The 23,554-nt window shown below is 41.7% G+C and overlaps 1 protein-coding gene across 8 annotated transcripts in view; it reads left to right on the forward strand.

Moving 5' to 3' along the window:
• The first annotated feature begins 1,892 nt into the window (after positions 1-1,892).
• Positions 1,893-23,554, forward strand: part of LOC124043863 (rap guanine nucleotide exchange factor 4-like) — a 47,454-nt gene continuing 25,792 nt past the window's right edge. Inside the window, exons 1-6 of one of the 8 annotated variants that reach the window (XM_046362948.1) lie at positions 1,893-2,404; positions 2,742-2,867; positions 2,966-3,054; positions 3,908-4,035; positions 21,048-21,123; positions 21,545-21,609. In XM_046362948.1, coding sequence (XP_046218904.1) covers positions 21,063-21,123; positions 21,545-21,609 — 126 coding nt within the window. In that variant the 5' untranslated portion in view covers positions 1,893-2,404; positions 2,742-2,867; positions 2,966-3,054; positions 3,908-4,035; positions 21,048-21,062. Of the gene's footprint in view, positions 2,405-2,741; positions 2,868-2,965; positions 3,055-3,907; positions 4,036-4,940; positions 5,120-10,982; positions 11,189-21,047; positions 21,124-21,544; positions 21,610-23,554 lie in introns of those variants that run through there. The other 7 variants (XM_046362945.1, XM_046362949.1, XM_046362951.1 and 4 more) reach the window with 7 other exon arrangements.

Genomic DNA, 23,554 nt, shown 5'->3' on the forward strand with positions numbered 1-23,554 from the left:
TAAGAGCGTCTGCTAAATGACTTAAATGATAGTCATAATTCCTTTGTAGCCTATTCCAAAGTCTGCGCATATCCGAGCTACAGTAGCTTCCTTTCCAGAGGAAATAGCTGCCTTTAGGTCTCAGGTAAGGTTTTTCATCGTCATTAAGGTGACAGACAATCCAATTACCTCTGTTACATTCACCCTTATATTCCCCTTTGGTTGACCTCCTCTCCCTATCAACCCCAACAGCTGACTGATACCAGCTCTCTGGTGACAGGAGTCAAGGCACCACTGTAACCGATTTCCATCCAACCTTGGTCATCAGGCAAGGTTGCACACCACAAATGTCTGATTTTAAAATGTGGTCGTTCCCCATTACGTGTGGAGAACAGTTGAGGGATGGTTCTGCAGATATATAAACATTCTCAAATTCATAGACAGAGCTTCGGATGCAAGGATTGACCATCCATCATATAAAGATTATAGTTTCAACCATGTTTTGATGCTATGGACTATACAGTGTTTGTTTACTAGCAAAAACTCCCAGGTCTGTATTGTTTTTGGAAACCTGCCAAATGTCCAGTTGCAATTCATAGCCAAAAAAGTATCCTATAAATATTTTGATTTTAGAAAACACTTCCCAAATATCAGTAGTTTACATCAAATGTCACAAGGAGAACGACAAGAACCAGTTTACAAACTGCTAAGGTCCCCACTGTTTGTGCATTCCGTGAAGTCTGTTGAGTGACTAGGGAGCACTACTGGGTAAATGATTTAGATGGAAATATCAGTCATTGAGTGTTGAATGATCGTACTATATTTATGACTGATACAGCAGGTCTTTCGCCACGATGGTCACATGGGAACGTCCCTTTACAGATCAATATTTCCTACTCCTACTGCACTACTCTTCATGCAGATTATAACCTTTGGTCAGAAATACATTACTCATTTGATTCTTATAATCAAGTGAGATGTGTAAATGTGTAAATGTAAACTATGTGATGGAACAGCACTGTAAAGGTGAGGAACCTGTCAGGAAAGGAGAAAGGATATGTATTGCATCAACTATTAGGTGATACAGGTGGGAGGACGTGGTGTTTCACTGTTGATTTGCTCTAGAGCTTTAAACTTGCCATTCTAGCTTTGCCCAAGGTAACAGGGTGCAAAGCTTCCTGTCTGACAGGTTATTTCTAACACAGAGAGATAAAACGGGGGCAGACATGGTTTTCCATGCCCTCTGGCGGCTGCTCTGATTACCGAGCTGTGGATAAGGCTGCAGGAGACCGGAAGGAGAGAGGCCCCAGCGCGCCAGGGAAACCTCCTCAGTGGTCTCTCCATTCGGCACTTTCACCTCCATCTGAGAGAGTGCATCAGCCACACGACCGTGTGACTCGCTTGCCAGATGTGTTTACACAGTAAATGTCCCTTTGTCACTGAAGAGCGTACTAGGCACTTTAGTTGCTTTTGGTGTGGCTTATCGCCACCTGCAGGCAAATATGGCTCACCTTATGATGTAGATATTTGACATTTACAACACAGACTTTTTGACTAGATTTTGGTTGTATAATTGTAAATTCCTCTGTCACTTTCCCCACCAAATGTAAGCGCAAATACAATGTGAATGGCTAAATATAGCATTTCATATTTTCCTTGTTCTACTCTTGCATTAACGTAACAGGAAGAAAAATACCAAATACCAAGACAGGTAGTCTCTCAAATATGTATTATGTGATACCATGGTTGGCTAATAGGGTACAGAATAAGCAGCCATAATATGTCATGATGAAAAGTTTTAACTCACGTGATACAATTTGGCGCCGTTTCGGCAGGGAATGACAGGAAATGGGAATAGCTGAATATGCAACCGTGTCCTCACATTTAGGAAGTATCTTTCTGACTCTGCTTCAGGCATCTTGTTACACTTGATCAGTACCGGGAAGTTATCTCAACGTCAGAGAGTAGAAAGTGTGTCAAGAATGTTTTTTTGCACACTTCACCCCCAGGCTATTGCTCGATGAAATATTCTGCTGCTTTTACTGTGGAAAGTGACTCCACAAAGTAATGTGACGGTAAGATAGTGGACCCTACAAAGTCTTGTCAGTGGGTGTGAAGCATCAGGAGTCAAGACAGAATCACGTGGAAAATAGTTGTAGTGATTTGCACGTGCAGAAGGTGTGCTGGAGCCATTAATATTTACAAGACTTTGACGAACACTGACATTTTTATCTAAACTTTATTTAACTAGTCAAGTCAGATAAGAACACGTTCTTATTTACAATGACGGCCTGCACCGGCCAAACCCCGGACGAGGCTTAGAGAACACTGGGACAACCTATCACTCCAGCCCTCCTTAAATGAGCACCCTGAACAGGTTAAATGCCCAAACCCATCTGGGATATTCCAAAATGCACCTAAACAGGTAGGCCTATTTCATCAATTAACTGGAATTTCTCACTTAATAATGCATCCCTTTCACTGGTTTCAATATCAATGGCCAATACATAATACATTTGAACATATCAGGGCGTAAAATCACATTTAGCGATACAGATATAGGAAAATGCTTGAAAACGTTAGCAACATGATCAAACATCAGCAGACATTTGCAATTGTTGTTTTTTTTTACACTAAACGGGAGGATATGAACGGAGTGGAATGTTTAAGGTGACAGGAGCTCGCGTCATACAGGGTTATTTTCCTAATTCTCTAATGTTGTGCTGAATAACTGACTGATAGGATATTTCCTCTCGGTTCAGACCTGCTGAGCGCTCTGGGGAAGATGTGGACATCATACTGGCCAGGCTGAAATGTGTGAAGGTCTTTGAGCGGTTCCACCCTAGCCTCCTACAACAGATATGCCTGTGTGGAGAGAGGCGTCACATGTAAGTCTTGCAATTATGTTCAAAGACCAGTATGTTAGCAACTCTTACTCTGTGCATATCTAAAAATATGTTCTCACATCATGTATTTTCTTCTCTAGTATATCGTCAAGGAGATATTGGTACCAGCTGGTATGCTGTCCTCTTTGGCTCACTTGATGTCAAAGTGTCAGAGACAGCAAATCATCAGGTAAGAACGGTTGACTATTCCTGTAATTATACCCCTTTTAATGAAAAAGCAATAGTATTTATTGAATAGATGCCATAAACAGTCGATGGTGTAAAAGATTGCAAGTGAACAAGATTGCAAAACAAAATGGCATATTAAAACCACTTCTCTGACTTACTGTGAATTACTTTTCTTTGCAATTTAAATCACTCGCCCCTGTATCCAATCGATTCGTTGGTTCCAAAAATAAATTGTACTATAGCTAATGTTCATATTTTTGTCATACGCCTATCTTATTTGGTATTTAACGATTGTATCAGAGGTGTGTCCAATAGTAATCGGTATTCCTTATGTATTGCCTGAGATGGGTGAAAATCTTTCCAATAATCCTACCTTTAGTTCTATTAGTCTCCTCTCACGTCAAAAAGGATGAACTGCTCTGTAGCATGTGCATGAGGAGATCAAGATGCACATTAACCCTGGAGCTCATCTGAAGAGTCAACTAGAAAGGACACTCTACTTCACAATGATTTATATCTGAAAATGCTAACCTTGGGAACACCAGGAGTCTTTTCCTATCATTACCAGTGACCTGTATGTCCAAGTCTGCCTGGCCCTGTGTTGATTGGAGTGATTTTAGAAGCCCTTTGTCTAATGCAAGTGTTCAGTGCTGCTAGATTGCGCCCCACCGTTGGGCGTGATCTGATCACTGCCCGTACCTAGCACTTTGAGTGCCTCTCAATGAGGCCCATTTGAAAAGGGAATAAACACATTTGATTAGCGTAGTCCTTCCTACCCCCCCCACCCCTGTCGTCTCCTATTGAAAACAATGAGGAACCATCCAAGAAGAGATGCTTTTTGGTGTCTCTTGTAGGATGCGGTTACGATTTGCACTCTGGGGAGTCGATCCTGGATAACACCCCTCGGCACGCCACCATTGTTACCCGGGAATTCAGTGAACTCCTCCGCATTGACCAGAGGGAGTTCAAGTCTCTGTGGGAGGTAAGCACCTCTGCAGTACTCCTCACTATTGTGGATTCACGCTTTCAATTCACCATCCAGTATGACTTACCTAGATAGTAGCTGTAGTTAATTATCAGGGGACTGATAATACCCACACTGGAAATAATGAGGCTTTGTGGGGGTTCTATATTCTGGGATTTTCTTTGATCTCTGCAAAAGTGAGCATGCAGAATTGCTGGTAAGTTGTTTACCCTTTGAGGTGTGTCTCTGAGGCATTGGTTTTGACTTGTGTTTATACACTGTGTATAGATCATGTGAGCAGCACATGAATTCTTAAAGTAGACCACAAGAAATAGCCTTTTTGTAAAAAATATATTTTAATTGGGATAGTATTTCTTTAGCGGTAGTTCAGTGAAGCATCTGTTTAGAGTTTCATTAGACCTTTTGACCACTAGGGGGAGGTGCAGTGTTATAGAGATTCAGTGCACTTCTTCATGTTGTGTGGATACATTTACAATTGTGGTTCGATCGCTCGCTTCATCATTTAAGTCAACATTTGGAGGCATTCTCCTCTCCAATTAGTCTAGGAAAAATAGTGCCCCTGCGAAGATTCTTTGCCATATGTGTGAAACATTATTCCTTGTACTCTGGGCATAATAATTCAATGGGAAATTATTTTTTTGAAGAGTAGTAATGATATCTGAATGTCTCCGCAGCAGGTTAGACAGCTATATCTCTTGCCACTGTGTCCCTTCCTGCTCCACTGAGCTCCTCTCTCCCCTACCCCCCACCCTCCAACCCCCCCAGCAGTACAGGAAGGTACTAAGGACTGAGTTGGCCGGGATGGAGGTGCCACACTGTCCAGAGGCCCCTGTCTGTCCTGGTGGATCCACTACACTAGCTTCCTGAGTGAGAGAGCTGGTTTCCTCTGAGAGCAGAGGGCAGGCAGGGGGGCTGTTAGTGTTAAAACTATGGACTGTATGTCACTCGCTGGTCCTCCTCACTTGAACTGGAATCTGAGCCTTGTCTGGATGTAGTCTACTGTGTTTAGGCTGTGGACAACCACATGGAAATACTACTATCTCTATCCAGAGAATAAGCTCTCCTGAAAGGTTGGTCTGAGGTGAGCCTACCGAAAAAGGCTTTTAACTGCCAGGCAGCAACATCATCATTGTACATTTGCTCATGCTTCACTGATGTGGCATGTTTTTGTTCTGTCTTCAGATAATATTTAATACCCACGGTTGCAGTTAGCTTTTTAGAGCAGGGATAAAAGGAGTACTGAGTGATATAATGACCGTCGATAAAGCTTTCTGTTTGATTTAAAGATGGTTTCAGCTCAGGACTTTGGATGACTATGTCGTTATGTTCCGGGCTGTTCGTTTCAAACTATTTCCGCTTTACAATGATATCTACGGATGAATCTACTTGTTTGATGAGTTCAAACTTTTCAAATGGGAAGGGAGCTTGTGATGGTGAAACAACAGCTTGTCTCGGCATACAGCAATTTTGGCTGTTATCAAATCTGATTGGTCACATACACATATTTAGCTGACTTTATTGCAGGTATAGCGAATTGTTTGTGTTCCTAGCTCCAACAGTACAGTAGTATCTAACAATACACACACATCTAAAAGTAAAAGAATGGAATTAAGATGTATAAATATTAGGACGAGCAATATCGGACATTCTTTATGGACATTCTTTAGTGTCTAGAGATGTGTCTGCATCTCCCCCGCTATGATGTTAATGTTTTGTGTTTCATTGACTTTTTCCTATTACTAAAGCAGCCTAGTCATTGGAGGTAGCAGCTCACAGCTCCGTGCTTAAAGAGATTATCTGGTACTTTTGTATACCTTTGAGCCAGTAATTCTGAAAGTAGTACTCATGAGCCAAAAGTGGTCCCCTAAAATTGCGTACTATGTCGCGTGCAGATATGTGCCCCACGTCATTCCCCCCCCTCTCTCGCTCTCGCGCTCTCTCTCTCTCGTCCACTGAGCTGTTGGGCCCGGCCCTGCAACCTCATTGGATAACGCTGCGAGGCTTCTTGCTAGGGAAAATGGCGTGGCACAACTTCAAGAAAACCATTTTGTGGCTACTTGAGGTAAGACGGTAATTCTGCTAATAGATTAATCATGTATGAACTACACATTGACACATCCAGTCTGAAGCTGGAGGTTTGAAAATACTTTCTTAGTCACCAAAGTACCGGAGCATGTCTTTAATTGCTGTAAATCGTGTTCAGTGATAGCAATCTCCTTTGCTCCAGCCGCTCCAGCCAAGGCCAATGACAGACCTTGGGTTCAGCAAAACATCACTCCATCATGACTTTTTTGCTTGACATGCTGAGTTAGCGATGTCAGACAAGCTGGGAATGACTGAACGGCAATCAAAAGTGAACCCTGTGAGCTTTCCCGTTGGCAAGCTTTAAATGAATTATGCTGTCAGCTTGTCTGTGGTGTGGGCCTATACGACTGTGGGTCCTATACTGTATGCTGTCACTCAGCATTTTGCTCACGTGCACAGAACATAGATTGAAAACCGATTGAGTTCATCCCTTTCAGTTCTTTTGAGAATCTCCTATGTGTCAAGGTGCTAGACACATCTTGTTATAGGAAAATTCATCCCTGCTTGTGCTTTCCTGTGGAGCCTTGGTTTGAGACTGTCTAGGGGTGGCCATTTATTTCTGTCTGCCTTGCCGCAATTCAGAAAGTACTCCTGATATCATGTTACTAGCAGCACAGGTCTTTATAAATTCTTCATTTTCTTAGTTGTTTGATATCCTGCCTGTTTACGATATCTCTTGTACTGTGCTGTAATTGATTGTATAAATGCAGACTAACTACCAGAGGCATAGACAACCTGACTTGACATTGTGTGTGTGTTTTTTTGTGATGGAGTCAAACACAAAGCTCATTAAAAGGCAAATGGTCTCCCTCGGGCAATGACTTAAAAATGATTGAACAGCTTATTAGCTGTAATTAATGATTTGTCTGAAGAAACAAAGAGTAGTAGTTGGAGGAGGGAGGGAGGGAGGGAGGGTGCTGACCGGAGTTGTCCTAGCCCAAGGTCCATCCCCTGAGGAACAAGATGCTTAGGGTAAGGGAGGGCCTTTGACACGCATGAACACAAACACACACACACACACAAAACTCCACCCACACATCTGAGATCTCTCTCCCTGCAGAAACCCTTGGCCTCAACACCGCTACAGGCTGAGAACAGCACAGCCTGAATAAACTGCTGGGTATTATTTATTAATGGCTGCCAAGTATTCAGAACACACTTCTCATCCAGTCTCTGAATTCAAAACATCACAAGAAAAGTCCAGACGGTACGTGGATATTCGCTTCAAATACTTTATATTCAAGTATTTCTACTGATGGCCTTTGCTCCCCATTTGTACATCTTGCTCCGTCAATCTTCTTCAAAAGCGCTGCATCCGTTCACGCTGAGGCGAATGGGACACAAACCATTTGTGATTATGGTTTGATATACTGTCCCGCTCAGCTTGACACTGAAGGTGGTGGCAGTCACAGAAATGTTGCTGGAACATGAAATGTTGGTTTTCTCTACTCCCCCGACTCCCGCCTTCAACAACAACGTCAACTGTCACTGCTATCAGGCATGGCTCCCGCTCTGCACATCCGAGTCTGGCTTATGTTATTGGGAGAGGCAGGCATGTGCTTGTTTATTTAACAGATCAGACATGGGCTGTGCTCTGCACACACAGGAACACTTGCTGAGGCCCCAATTTACCCAAAACTTTGTTCTCTGCTTCCGTCGGTCATCGAGAATGAAACAACACAATTGTGATTTGTGCTTTGCTTTCTTGCACGACAGCACGATCTGGGTCAGTAGCCTCTAGCCAGCAGATCCCTGTCTCTGTTCCATTCGCATGTGGTGCACATAGGATTCACTTTCATACCCAGGATTTTATCGTAGCCCACTTTTCTGCGATATTATACGCTGTACATCTGTGCTGTAGTGGAGTGACAGTGTTCAAAGGCATGCCTAATTAGCGTTTGTGCATGACAGGCAAGCCCATGCAGTGTTGAGGTGAGGCTCTGTTGGAGGCAGGACAGTGGGTGGGTGGTGGGCGACCACTTTAAGCTCACTGGCTTTGGGTGCTGACCTGTAAAGTGTGGTGTCATCCACATACATAGGCAGTGTAAGACCAGTGGCAAGTGTGTGTGTGTGTTACTACATCTAAATGCCAGCAGACCCAATTCCCTCCCAGAGAACAGTGCATCTATATACACAAGTAAAGAGCACTGAGTTCATTGTATCAACAACACTTCTGTTTATCTCCTTATCCGTTCTCGCAGCCGTTGCATAAACGTTAGAACAATGGTTTTTCAACCTGGAAGAGAATCAGCTTTTCATGGCTGATTTTATTCAATCAGATGGAACCATAAGTGATCAAAGGGATTACGACATCTGTATATTCACCATCAGATGTACTCACTCACTCACTCACTCACTCACTCACTCACTCACTCACTCACTCACTCACTCACTCACTCACTCACTCACTCACTCACAGAGAAGAATTGCTAGTGTACTAAAACAATTTAGACAGGCCAGGCTTGGGGGTCACCGGTCAAAGTGTGAATTTTGGCCCATTGAAAACCAAAAACAAGTTGTGATTTACAATTATGATTATATATGTCATCTTTCTCCAATAAATTCATGATTCTTCTGTTTCCCCAAAGCAGACCTGACCTCAGAGGCTGGATATGAGGTGTCCACATTTACCAGAGCTTCTCCACTAACACACATCCATCTGCACCTGCTCATCTCCTTGCCTCTCCCCCTGTTTCACTCCAAACCAACTGACAGAGGGGCCCTTTCACACAGACACCTCTCTCCAATTTCACTGTCTCTCTTTTATCTGATTCAGGGTTAACTTGGCTGCAGCAGTTGAGCAGTTATGCAACACTGGCAATACTGTTCACAACCTGGGGCTATGGTCTGTTCTTCCTGTCACACCAATAAATTGACATTCTTTATTACTACCTCACTGCAGTAGTGGGGGGAGTTCCCTCTATGGCACGGAGTGAAGCTGGCCCTTCTCCATTGTCGTCCAATTATTACTTTATTCTTTGATACATTTTTGCAGTGGTCAGCCCTTCCGATACTAACATATTTACAACCTGGGTAAATCTAACCTTCTATATGTATTTGCCCATTGTAGAAGTGCTGAAAACACCTGAATGCCAAAACATTCAAGGTGCTCAAAAGGTGACCCGTTTTGCATGCCCTACCATAACATGAAACGTCCATGTCTTCATCACTGGAAAAGAGAAATGGTTGAGATCGATGTCATTTTAAAAGTTTATAAACACGTTGTGTCTCAACCGATTGGTGGGCGGAACACACGCAAAAAAGTGTATGTAAAATACGGTCTGAGCTAGAACACATGCGAACATGAACAAAAATCGGCGTGCACATGTTTTTAGATAATTGACTTTTAAAGTCGCAATCAGCAGTTGAAACAATAACAAAGTGTACTCCCCATGCCTGTTTCAGTAAAAAAGCTGAAGCGATGGGGCTGGAGATATGTAACCACTCTCAAATTCATGGACAGAGCTATGGATACATGGACTGACTATCCATGATATCAAAATGAGTGTTTTTAAGCATGTTTTTTTAAGCTAAAATAGTTTGTTTACCCTGTACTTTGTTTATAAACGGAGTGAAACGAGCTTATATTTTGGGTTTTGATGGGGTACGACAGTTGAACTAAGCTCATGAGGCATTTATAAGTGAAGTTCTTCATGAATCAATGGGTACATTTTAAATGGATGAAGCAACTGCAGATTGACCCTTTTTTTAAAGGGACAACAAAATCTGAATTATTCTACAATAGTTTGACAACCCTGTTTGTAAGCTTTTAAATATAATCAAACGGAACCATTTCTCTTTCCCAGTGATGAAGACATGGATGTCTCATGGTATAGTAGGGTATGCAAAACGGGTCACCTTTTTGAGCACCTTTTATCCCTTGAATGTTCTGGCCTTCAGGTCCATAAAGTCACTTTCTGAACACTCCTTCCATGGGCAAACATGTCTGGAACGTTTTGTTTAAGGGAAAAAGGTTGCAGTGTCAAAACAGTGATTGTAACAACGTTGTCAAAAACACGTATTTCTCTGTTTGGCTACAAGGCCCGAGTTCAAACGCTGTAGGCCTGTGTGGCTCTAACCAGTTGGAAGGTCAAAGATCCCATCTGCCCACTGTCGTTGATGTAATGAAGAGAGGCTAAGTAATAGAAGCCGGAGTACTGAATGTACGGAACCTTTTAGGGTCAGAACTCACTAAATAAAGGAGAAAGTATTCCGGGCATCAAAAAGGACGTTTGTTGTATGGCTCCTTGTCGCCCCCGGAGAATCGGAGGCCAAGAGCGATTGCTGAGTCCAAAAAGCTATTACTCCAGTTGGCTTTCTGCTTTGTTCTGGATGTAATGTCACATAATACCTTGCTGTAGGCCCAGTTTGCCTGGCCAATACAAGACTGTCAGATTAATTTCCTTCCAACTGTAGGTATGAACATGCAATTTTGAATAATTCATTTCATGAATGCCCTGCTTGGGAGATGGCGTCATGGGTGCTGTTGAAGGTGTAACACTGAAGGGTAGGCAACTGCATGGAAGATGACACAAATGTTTGGCATCCCTTTTGTACAACTATGCTGAGTGTTCTTCCAAACCGTTGTTCCAGTATTAACTTTGTATTATTATCAAGACAGGGGAGCACTTAAAATACATATCTGTGTTCTGTGTAAACACGACTTAATGGTTTAACTAATAGTGCAATGCCCTCCTATGTCCCTGCCTTTTGGGACCACATGAGCAAGTTCCAACTGTGTCTGCGCTGCGTGTAGTGTCGCTGTGTGCCGCTGCAACGGAGAGAGCGTCCGATTGGAGGGGTGGAGTGATCGCCTAGCAACTGCTGCATGGGGGGGAAATCAGCTGGCTGGGAGGCAGGGACTCTACTGGGCACAGGCAGGCTGGGTTCAACTCACTCTGCTCTGAGAGAGGGATGGAGGCTGGGGCACCAGGACTGGACCACACTGACAACCGGGGGATGTGAGTGAATTCAGACCAGTTTCTGACACGGGACTGTAGGTGGATTCTACTACTGGGACTGTAGACTCATCTCATGAAGATAACTAGACTGGGAACACGTGTAGGTGAGTCTTGCTTTATCAAACCTTTTGTGTGATGCTAATGTGGAATTTAGAAATGGGATAAACTTCTAGGCAATTGAATACATTTTTCATAAATTACACATTTTGACTGTGTCTTTTGACTTCTACAGAAACCTATCACAAGGGGTTTAGAAATGGGATACACTTTTAGACAATTAATACATTATAATAAATTGCACATTTTGAATGTGTCTCTTGACTTCTACAGAAACCCATCACAAGGATAAGCGTGCCTAATTTATAACTATAGTTATAACTTTAAACTAGAATGTTTTGGAAAAGTTTGCATGAAACGTCTCTGTTTGCTGAGAGCCTTAAGCTGCTTCCCCAAATAGTTTTCCAAGCAGCCTGTAGTCTGCCAGACAGTGGAGGGTATTGACTAGTTAAGGAAATGTCTTGAATGCAGGCAGCAGTTTGTGTGATGCATGTTCTGTCATCTGGGACGAATTATTCAACATACAACATCCATGCATAATGATGCTCAGAGTGCAAAATATGCAGAGGAGGAGCGAGAACATGAGCTGTGAATTTAGTCATGTGACAAGTTGTTATATTTTCATATTTCTAGACTTTGATTTTAAAATCCAGTATTACTGTAGATCTATGCCATACATATGATCACTGGTATGATATGTTCAATGCATGTCAGCATTATTTTAGAATGTTACTGTATGTTTTTGACAAATGGATAATGTTATTTTAGAAGTGTTTTAGTATATTTGAAACGTGCATTTGTAAAAATTAGTAACATAGAAAAGCCACAATGGTTGGAGAGGTGGAGCAGAGCGTGTGTGTGTGTGTGTCAGAGTGGTTGAGGCAAATCAGATAGTAGCTGCCCTGAACCCCCCCCCCCTCCCCCCACAGAGAGAAAGAGAATAGACACTGCTGTCATTGCGTTGGTAAAGCCTCGGTTTATATGATGGGATAAGTGATGTTTAGGATTAGTCTCAGAGGAATAGTTTCACTCCTGTTATTATGAGTGTATTATTATATAGATATGGGGTGTTTTGGGCCTGTGTTTATACTTGGGTCTTTATTTAATTGCATAGAAGAGATTTTGGCACTATGATACAGTAGTAGCTTTTATTTGTGTAATCCGGGTTTGTGCATTGGATTCACTCCACCACAGTAATTCACGATTCTTCTTTCAGATCCTGATCTGGTCCTAACATGTCCTCCAGTTCAGAGAACAGAACACCAAAGAATCCCTGTGTATGCTTTTAAATCCTTCCATTAACTCTAAGGAAATCCCCTCTAACAATGCTTCTTATCTGCTGCTATGACGCGATCACAAACTGTTTCATTATCTGGTAAGAGTAATATCAGTTAAAGAGTGAAACGTTTGACTTAAGCCATTGTTTTGGCTGTTGCCTAGTTGTAAAACTGTCTTCAAGGACTTCTTGACAGGGATTATCTCCATAGACTGCCTTTACTTTGAACGGTGACTACCAATCCTGTTGACTCTGCTTTGTTGGGGGGGTGGGGTGAAGGCATCATGGACTGTGAACCTTATATGTTAACCCAATAGGAAACGTTTTATTTTTTATTTACATTTGGCTATAGATAATTCAAACAAATGACCCTTTAATGTGAAAACAAGTTCTTAACAAGTTCTGAACTACCTGCTGATGTTTGCACCAGTGTAACACTGTGGGATGGATAGGTTTAGCATGTAGTCTTACATCTCCTCCATCTGATTTAGCCTCGTTACTACTTCTAACGGACAGGGGGCAAGCAACCTCTCAGTGAAGTGATACAGTAGGGCCGGCTAGGTAATCTGACATGGTGATTTAGGACACTTCCTTTGATGCTGTGTTAGGTGTGTCAGGCAGGCCATCAATGAAGCTCTGTTGACCTGTCATATCACATTGCGTAAAATCTCTGCACACACACGGTTTGATGGTTGTCTTGTTGTGTAGTGCCTCCCATTTTCATACGAGTAGAATTGATATCTATCTGGTGTGACTGAATGAGACTTGTGGTTAAAACAGAATAAAATCATTTTGAAAGGTGCATAACTTTCCCACGTAATCGTTCAGCTGTTATGACATATTGAAATGCTGTTTTCTTGAGCAGCCATGCCCTTTGTGACCACTTTACCTGCAACAGATGCTACAGAGCTTCGACCATCGTTGTTTTTCCAACCCTGATCACTCTACAGTAACTGTGAGAGTTAAAAGTGCTCATTGTAATTACAGTGCTGAATCTCTGCTAATGGGATTTGGGCGAACTAATAAACTCATCAAGAAAAAGAAACGTCCCTTTTTCAGGATCCGGTCTTTCAAAGATAATTCTTAAAAATCCAAATAATTTCACAGGTGTTCATTGTAAAGGTTTTGAACACAATTTCCCATGCTTGTTCAATGAACCATTAACAATTAATGAACATGCACCTGTGGAACGGTCGTTAAGACACTAACAGCTTACAGAAGGTAGGCAATTAAGGTCACGGTTATGAAAACTTAGGACACTAAAGAGGCCTTTCTACGGACTCTGAAAGACACCAAAACTAAGATGCCCAGGGTCCCTGCTCATGAACGTGCCTTAGGCATGCTGCAAGGATGCATGAGGACTGCAGATGTGGCCAATTGCAATGTCCGTACTGTGAGATGCCTATGACAGCGTTACAGGGAGACAGGATGGACAGCGTATTGAGCTTGTTGTCATTGCAGGCAATCTCAGCACTGTGCGTTACAACAACGTCGCCCATGGGCACAAACCCACCGTCGCTGGACCAGACGGGACTGGCAAAAAGTGCTCTTCACTTACAAGTCGCAGTTTTGTCAGATTTGCGTTTATCGTCTAATCTCTAATCTCAACGCTGTGCGTTACAGGGAAGACATCCTCCTCCCTCATGCGGTACCTTTCCTGCAGGCTCATCCTGACATAATTTTATTTATTTTTTTATTTTTTATTTTACCTTTTATTTAACCAGGCAAGTCAGTTAAGAACAAATTCTTATTTTCAATGACAGCCTAGGAACAGTGGGTTAACTGCCTGTCCAGGGGCAGAACGACAGATTTGTACCTTGTCAGCTCGGGGGTTTGAACTCGCAACCTTCAGGTTACTAGTCCAACACTCTAACCACTAGGCTACCCTGCCCTCTAGCATGACAGCATGACAATGTGGTCCTTCTGTAGCTCAGTTGGTAGAGCATGGCGCTTGTAACGCCAGGGTAGTGGGTTCGATCCCCGGGACCACCCATACATAGAATGTATGCACACATGACTGTAAGTCGCTTTGGATAAAAGCGTCTGCTAAATAGCATATATATTATATATATTATTATATATTACAATGCCACCAGCCATACTGCTCATTCTGTGTGTGATTTCCTGCAAGACAAGAATGTCAGTGTTCTGCCATGGCAAGCGAAGAGCCGGGATCTCAATCCCATTGAGCATGTCTGGGACCTGTTGGATCAGAGGGTGAGGGCTAGCCCCCCCCCCCCCCAGAAATGTCCAGGAACTAGCAGGTGCCTTGGTGGAAGGGTGGGGTAACATCTCGCAGCAAGAACTGGCAAATCTAGTGCAGTCCATGAGGAGGAGATGCACTGCAGTACTTAATGCAGCTGGTGGCCACACCCCAGACACTGACTGTTACTTTTGATTTTGACCCCCCCCCCCTTTGTTCAGGGACACATTATTCCATTTCTGTTAGTCACATGTCTGTGGAACATGTTCAGTTTATGTCTCAGTTGTTGAATCTTATGTTCATACAAATATTTATACATGTTCAGTTTGCTGAAAATAAACGCGGTTCACAGCGAGAGGACCTTTTTTGCTGAGTTTAGAATGAAGGGGTTCACGTGTCAAGAAAGTAGGGAAATAGACGAGTCGATTGCATTGTTGAGAACAGTCTATTTTTCAGTTGTCCCACAACTCTGTACTATTGTAAGATTGGCTGAGATAGATATTTATCTATCTGTCTTCGTCAGCTGATTAATTAATTTTCACAGATGAAGAACAATCAAATATACATTATATTTGATGTAATATCTATATAAAATGTTTCATTCGAGCATGTTTCGGATAGACTATAATACGGCTGTCCTGGCAAAAGGAATCATTGATAATGTATGATTGTTCCTCATCTGTATAGCTAGCGGCTTCCTATAGAAGCGAGTGCAGAGTACAGTAGGTCACAGGGGGGAGACTGTAGCTTTGTGAAAACTGAGTGTTTGCTGACACTCCTGCCATCAGCACTAATCCCCATGTAAAACAACACCCTTCTAAAACAACACCCCACCCACCGTCTCTCCACACCCCACCCTCTCTCCTTCAGCCAGCCAGTCCCTCAGGGGAGAGACTTATTGGTTCAGTAGGGTCATTTAAGTGTTGGAGGCGTCTCCTGTGCACTGAATGCAGTTTAAGTGCTACTCTCAAGCCCAAGCCCTTTAATTGTCAACAAAGAACGGTGGGCATGTTTACAGTAACTGATCCTGAAGGCTTATTTCTGTGGCACTAATGTTCATTGAATAATTAACTGAAAAAGCATGCTGTTATATAGATTGTTCCACGAAATGAGTGCCTTTTGCATCCCTTTAATATTTTAAGTAGAAATTGTGCAAAAATATAGAATTTTAAAAGCCTGTTCTATTAAATGAAGTGCCCTTTAATATAAACCACATGGAAAATTCTATAAATCAGATTTTTAATATGAACAAAGTCTTGCTAAAATGCAAAAAGTCCGCCTTTTGACATGTCCCTCTAAGCATCCTTTGTGACTTCTTCTTAGGAAGATTTTAATCTACTAACGCCGGCATTTCTCCACATTTTCACCATTATAAAGCCCTAGTTATTTTGTTGCTTTTGACAGTCATTTCTGAGGAGTATTATTTATTTCATGTGATTAGTGACGAGTTTTAAGAGAAAACAATAACCTGTCCCTTATTTTTTAAGGTCGACCCTGTTACATGAAGCTAACTTTTTTTTCAAAATAAACATTGAACATCTGATAAATATCACAGTGTAAAAGCAGGTGAGCTGGTTCTACTCATTTTGACAATTTTCTAGTGTTTTGTGCTGGAAAACAGAGCGAGTAACACGTCAATAGATGAGCTAGAAAAGTACATTTAAAAAATTGTCGTGAAGCTTGCATTCAATTACCCCTCTTTATGACTATGTTGTTTTATTTTTATTACGTTTTTACACTAAATCAAAAGGCACCCAATTGCTGGAATGGCTTTTTCAGACACATGTGATGATTAAGGTCAGTTCTAAGATTGAATACACGCCGATACAGTATATAGTCTCATGGTTTATGATACCATTTTTGCTCATATTTCAGCAACATGCAGAGAGCACAGAGTCAATTAGCGTTTTGGACTACATTAAGGGGAAATGCTTCTAAAAATCAGAGGTCATTGAGCCATTTTCAAAAGGCTTCTTAATTGAACGAAAAAGCTGTTTGCCTCTTATGAGATCTTAAAGTGATTAGCTGTGGGTATAATTCAATTTAGAATTTGACCCCTGGGCCTAAACTGCCATCCGGTAACAAATGACTCTGTAGATTGGGCTTTCATTAGGTCTGTAGTGACCAAAAGATTTTTAAAAAGGGGGATGTCAGGCAGCAGCTATGTTGCTAAATGCTAAAACCAGCTTCTACGGAGTCCCACCCTTCATTTAGGCTCTTAGCCCATTGTATTAGGCTTGTATTAGGCTTGTTTTTGGAAGCCCTTCAGCACATGCTGGTATAGGGTATTGATTTAACAGCAATCCATTTCAGGGATTTTGACGTGTTTGATTGATCACAATAGTTTGGTGAAGTGCATTCTTGAGTAAGTAACTAGCCAATCCAGTTAATATTAGTGAAATTGCATAAAGTGTCAATCTAAAGGACCCTCTTCTTGATTTGTTGTTGTTGTTGTTGTGCAGCTAAGGTCTAGTAAGGCACAGTACCAGCTTATAAAAGGTTAGCAGAAAGATTATACATTCTGGTTGTTATATTTCTACCAGACAAGCATAACTCTACTACACTCTCCTTGATATGGGAAGCTCTTCACATAGAATTACACATGCACATGGTTTCGTGCATGTTTGGATTATTGAAGTGATATTCCTGTTAATGTGCCCTTCGACCCCTGTAGGCCCGTATTGCGTTGTCATGAGCTAAGAAACGGCATTTACGTTGGCATGGGTATAATGTTTGTTTACGTAATAGCCATGCTGCAAGGCACAGCTGCAGTGTAAGCCACTTATGGCCTTATTGTCATGCTCTATTCCTCAGAGGATCGCTCTCTACATGTAGGCTGAGTGCACTAACGCTCACAGACTGATATGGGTCGAGGCGATGCCCAGTAGTAGGAGTCTGGGGAGCGTATAGAGAGGCCTAATCTACAGTGCACTAGAAAACCACAGGAACCCAGCTGCTCCTGTGCTCTGATGGGAGGGACTACACACTGGATATTAATGCAGTGTAAAGAGATCCAGACACATTTTCAGAGGTTTGGATGCTTCCCTCTCGTGTGTGTGTGTGTGTGTGTGTGTGTGTGTGTGTGTGCCCTTACAAAAAAAACACATGTCAAATTTGCACTTTTACATGTGAAATAGCTGTTTTCACACCTTGAGCTTAAATTTTACATGTGAAACCATAATTTAACATGTATTCAATTTAGAGTTCACATGTTAACACCACCTTTTCATATGTGAGGGGGAAAAAAACTACATTTTTTCCCCACCTCACTTGAGGTTGAGGTTTCATGTGTAATTTGCGGGTTCACATGTTAAAATTGGATATGCACGTTCACATGTAAAAATCAATCACAATCAGTGACAATCTCAATTGCAGTTTCACATGTAAGAAACATTCGCATGTGAAAATCGAACTTTCACAGATGGAATTGTAAGTTCACATGTGGTGGTGAAATAGTGTTTTTCTCCTCACATGTGTGAAGGTGGTGTCAACATGTTCCAGGAGCAATGTTTCCACACATGGAATTGCAAATTCTGTAATGCCATTCTGTAAAAGGTAACTTGGCTTACCTGAGTATAACGATTCAAGATGTATTCTTTCTGAACCATCCATTCGGGGGTGTTACTGCTGGTGTTAACGTGTGAACTCTAAATTTAATACATGTGAAAATATGGTACGTATCATAATGACTTAGTTTCAGCATCGAACATTGTCCACTATAATCATTCAAAGCACTGACTTTAAAAAAAAAAATCATATTGTCTGAAAGCGTTGAAAATACACCGAAAACATTCACGTGCATATAATCTATCCAGCTAAAAACAACAACGCGATGTCAAAACAAGTTGACTTTGAGGTTAAAGAAAGCATGTTTAACAATTATCCTGATTTTGCTAACCTTTGGACAAAATCAAAACAGCAAATTATGAATTTGTGATTATTCACATGAAATCCTGCAATACATGTTTTTTTGTTTTTGTTTCATTTATTCCCATTCAAATGTGAAAATGCACATGTGAAAGTGTAGCGGATATGAGTCGGCCATGGTTGCTCATGGTCACGTGATGAGGTAGTCCTGCTTGAGACTTCAACATTTGTGTTTGCCCTCTTGGTCGAATGATCCAGACGTTGGCTTCTCCCATAGGAATCCCGGGTTCTAATCCCGGCAGTTACAAAAGCACACATGTAAAACTTATAATATCACATGGGAAACCCCATGTGTCTGAGTCATGTGAAAATGTTCATCTTCACGCATGTCTAAAAACCACATGTTGGTTTTTTCCCCACGTGACATTTTTCCAAATATATCTGTTCATGAATTTATTTGCAAATTATGGTGGAAATTAAGTATTTGGTCACCTACAAACAAGCAAGATTTCTGGCTCTCACAGACCTGTAACTTCTTATTTAAGAGGCTCCTCTGTCCTCCACTTGTTACCTGTATTAATGGCACCTGTTTGAACTTGTTATCAGTATAAAAGACACCTGTCCACAACCTCAAACAATCACACTCCAAACTCCACTATGGCCAAGACCAAAGAGCTGTCAAAGGACACCAGAAACAAAATTGTAGACCTGCACCAGGCTGGGAAGACTAAATCTGCAATAGGTAAGCAGCTTGGTTTGAAGAAATCAACTGTGGGAGCAATTATTAGGAAATGGAAGACATACAAGACCACTAATAATCTCCCTCGATCTAGGGCTCCACGTAAGATCTCACCCCGTGGGGTCAAAATGATCACAAGAACCGTGAGCAAAAAATCCCAGAACCACACGGGGGGACCTAGTGAATGACCTGCAGAGAGCTGGGACCAAAGTAACAAAGCCTACCGTCAGTAACACACTACACCGCCAGGGACTCAAATCCTGCAGTGCCAGATGTGTCCCCCTTGCTTAAGCCAGTACATGTCCAGGCCCGTCTGAAGTTTGCTAGAGAGCATTTGGATGATCCAGAAGAAGGTTGGGAGAATGTCATATGATCAGATGAAACCAAAATATAACTTTTGTAAAAACTCAACTCGTTGTGTTTGGAGGACAAAGAATGCAGAGTTGCATCCAAAGAACACCATACCTACTGTGAAGCATGGGGGTGGAAACATCATGCTTTGGGCCTGTTTTTCTGCAAAGGGACCAGGAAGACTGATCCGTGTAAAGGAAAGAATGAATGGGGCCATGTATCGTGAGATTTTGAGTGAAAACCTCCTTCCATCAGCAAGGGCATTGAAGAGGAAATGTGGATGGGTCTTTCAGCATGACAATCATCCCAAACACACTGCCCGGGCAACGAAGGAGTGGCTTCTTAAGAAGCATTTCATGGTCCTGGAGTGGCCTAGCCAGTCTCCAGATCTCAACACCATAGAAAATCTTTGGAGGGAGTTGAAAGTCCGTGTTGCCCAGCAACAGCCCCAAAACATCACTGCTCTAGAGGAGATCTGCATGGAGGAATGGGCCAAAATACCAGCAACACTGTATGAAAACCTTGTTTTCCTCTGCTTGACCTCTGTCATTGCCAACACAGGGTATATAACACAGTGTTGAGAAACTTTTGTTATTGACCAAATACTTATTTTCCACCATAATTTATAAATAAATTCATTTAAATCCTACAATGTGATTTTCTGGAAAATAAATTCTCATTTTGTCTGTCATAGTTGAAGTGTACCTATGATGAAATTTACAGGCCTCATCTTTAAGTGGGAGAATTTGCGCAATTGGTGGCTGACTAAATACTTTTTTGCCCCACTGTATATGTAAGGGTGTGTTTTGATTGATTCTTGGTATAATCTGTTGTAAATCCTTTTAATCTGTATAGACTACATATTAAGGGTATTTGATCAACTCTTGCCACACTGACTGAATCTTCTCATCTCCAATGATGCCATCATTAGTAAAATATGTAATGAAAAGCATAGATACTGTTGTTGAACATTTGCCCACTTGCCACATCGATTCCTTACTATACGTATGGAAGCATGTTGTCCTGTGTACACGTCAGCTACTGTGGCCAACAACAATAGGCTTTTACTTCAAATGAAGCGACATGAAACGTGTATTCTGTTCCTGCCCTTTGAAATGCACTGGTTTGTGAGATGAAGGATCATTTAAATGAGGCTGCAGCAGTTGTGACGCTTCTGAATACTCATAACCGCCAGCTGGGAGTCTCAGCTGTGTATTTACATAGTCCTCAATAGACACGTTGATTAAGAGACACGAGTATAGGGGAGAGATGCATAATACTACAATCCAAATGATTCCACGGGTTACCACCTGACAAACAGGTGATCGTGGTTCACAATGAATTACATCGTTATCTTGAATGGAATTGCATCGACACACTGTATAATAAACCTTGTAGTGTTGAGGATTTGGCTTGTGGCTTGTTCTACCATGTTTAATAAGAAGACTGCTCTTCTGTCTCTCTCTGTAGAGAGATCGTCAGTGCATGGCTGGACTGCTAGCCCCATCTTATGGAGTTATGGAAAGTGGTGGACCCAGCCCTGACAGTGAGTACAAGACAACAGTCAGTAATGTCCATCTATGATGCTTCCTTACTGGCCTACCTCTTACCTTTTTACTATGGAAAAAGTGATATCAGCAGTCTGAAAGTCATGTCTAATTTCCCCTCCAGAAAAGGTTTTGAAGTGTGATAACTAATTGTGTTTTTTCCTGGGGGGGGGCGTCACCCTCTTCTTACTGTAGAAATCTCCCTCGGCGACTGATGACGTTATGTCACTCACTCCCCAAGGAGATTTTAGTTGACACATATCTACATTCAACATAGCATTGAGATGATGTATTAACATCAAAGTATATTTGTGAAAATGCACCAATTGTGGCAGAGAAATAAGTAGTGATGTATTGGCTTTCAACTCGGTCTTAATGTTTTACCGATGAATGACTACACATTTAAACATTTTCACTCAGGAATGCCGGACAAAGAGAACATAAGCAACAACTCTTCTGGATCCATCTCTAAACATCTGAGTAAGGTACAGTAGAACATCCCTGAACGCAAAACGGAGACCTCATCATTACATATCAGAATGACTTAGTTTCACCCTCCAACATTGATTTTTGGATGATGATAGTGGACATTCAAAAAAGCACTGTGTGTCTACGGCAGGAACCATGTGATCTTGGCAACCCAGAGACTAAATCTAACGTAAATGACCAGCTACTCATCTGTGTGAAAGAGATCAGTAACCACTTTATGTGAAGTGAATATCACCCAGATTGAACACTGTTGTGAATGGAAGAGTGACCGCGGGTGGTAAAGGGACGGTTATTTACTCCTATTTACATGCTGCTTGCGTGGGGCCTGATCTAACAACATCCTCTTTAGTTAGAAGAAGCTCAAAATAAGTCTGGAATGTCGAGCTTGTTTAAAGTTTGACTAAATATAAACAAGGCGGCAGCTGAGACCAAGCTTTCGTTGGTGTGCAGCGTGTCCTTAATAATTCCCGTTCCACCTTAACCCGGTTGTGTCTTCCTTACCTCCATACAGATAACACGGTGCTACTCTGGGGTTTTGTGATTTATTACGGCTTGGGCTTTGTTCCTGTTTTTTCTTTTTCTCCAGACCAGCCAAAACATGTGCACTATAAATAACTACAATGATAGTTGTAATTTTTTCTTTTTTTTTAGCAAATTCCACCCTGTGGTTGAATTGTTGGTAAATATTTGTCTAACTCGAAGGCTCTACATATTGTAATCATAACAGCAACCAATGCAGTGACTGTTACGCAATTCATGTGCAGTGCCTTCGGAAAGTATTCTGACCGCTTGACCTTTTCCACATTTAGTTAGGTTACAGCCTTATTCTGAAATTGATTAAGGCAAAACATTTTTTTTTAATAAATCTACACGCAATACCCCATAATGACAAAGCAAAAACAGTTGTTTATTTTGTTGAAATGTTTGCTCATTTTATATATTTAAAAGAAAATTAAATCACATTTACATAAGTATTCAGACCCTTTACTCAGTACTTTGTTGAAACAGCCTCTAGTCTTCTTGGGTATGTGTTAGTGGAATTTCTAAATTCCTGTATGTTTTATAGCCAAATCAAATTCGCACTCGTTCTAGTTCATTAATGAGGTGTAAGTTCATTAATTATGCATGAAGTAGATCGAGACCAGTCTTAAAAGCCAGGTAAACAGTGTTTAATTCAAGTGAGTACTCCCACATACACATATTTCCACAGGTTATAAACTGAAAATGACGTCAGCATTTTCTAAACGTTCTATCATTTCACCATTAGAGGGGCCCTCTAGCTCTCGAGTCTATGCTCCACGCCTGAAGTCAAGGTCAGTCAGTATAAATCAGCATTCTAGACAGTCTGGAGATAGTCCGTTCCTGTCACCTGGAGATTGTACAAATGAATGAACTAAGGAACAGACCTCCATTGTTACTAAACTCCTGACTACATTATATACAATTGGGAATGGGAGCAAGAGAGAAAATTCATATGTACAGTACATTATAGCATTTGGACTAGTCAATTCTGATTGGAATTTATACATAATTAGTCATTTCAACCATAATTTCCTCTAACAGTATGACGCTACAAGCTTGGCACACCTGTATTTGGGGAGTTTCTCCCATTCTTCTCTGCAGATCCTCTCAAGCTGTCAGGTTGGATGGGGAGCATCGCTGCACAGCTATTTTCAGGTCTCTCTAGAGATGTTCGATCGGGTTCAAGTCCGGCCACTCAAGGACATTCAGAGACTTGTCCCGAAGCCACTCATGCGTTGTTTGGGCCGTGTGCATAGGGTAGTTGTCCTGTGGGAAGGTGACTCTCACCCTTTAATCAAGGATTTCTCTGTACTTTGCTCCATTCATATTTGCTTCAACCCTGACAAGTCTCCCGGTCCCTGCTGCTGAAAAACATCCCCACAGTATGATGCTGCCACCACCATGCTTCACCGTAGGGAA

Source organism: Oncorhynchus gorbuscha, linkage group LG09 (genome assembly GCF_021184085.1).
Source record: "Oncorhynchus gorbuscha isolate QuinsamMale2020 ecotype Even-year linkage group LG09, OgorEven_v1.0, whole genome shotgun sequence".
In the NCBI taxonomy this organism is placed as follows: domain Eukaryota; kingdom Metazoa; phylum Chordata; class Actinopteri; order Salmoniformes; family Salmonidae; genus Oncorhynchus; species Oncorhynchus gorbuscha.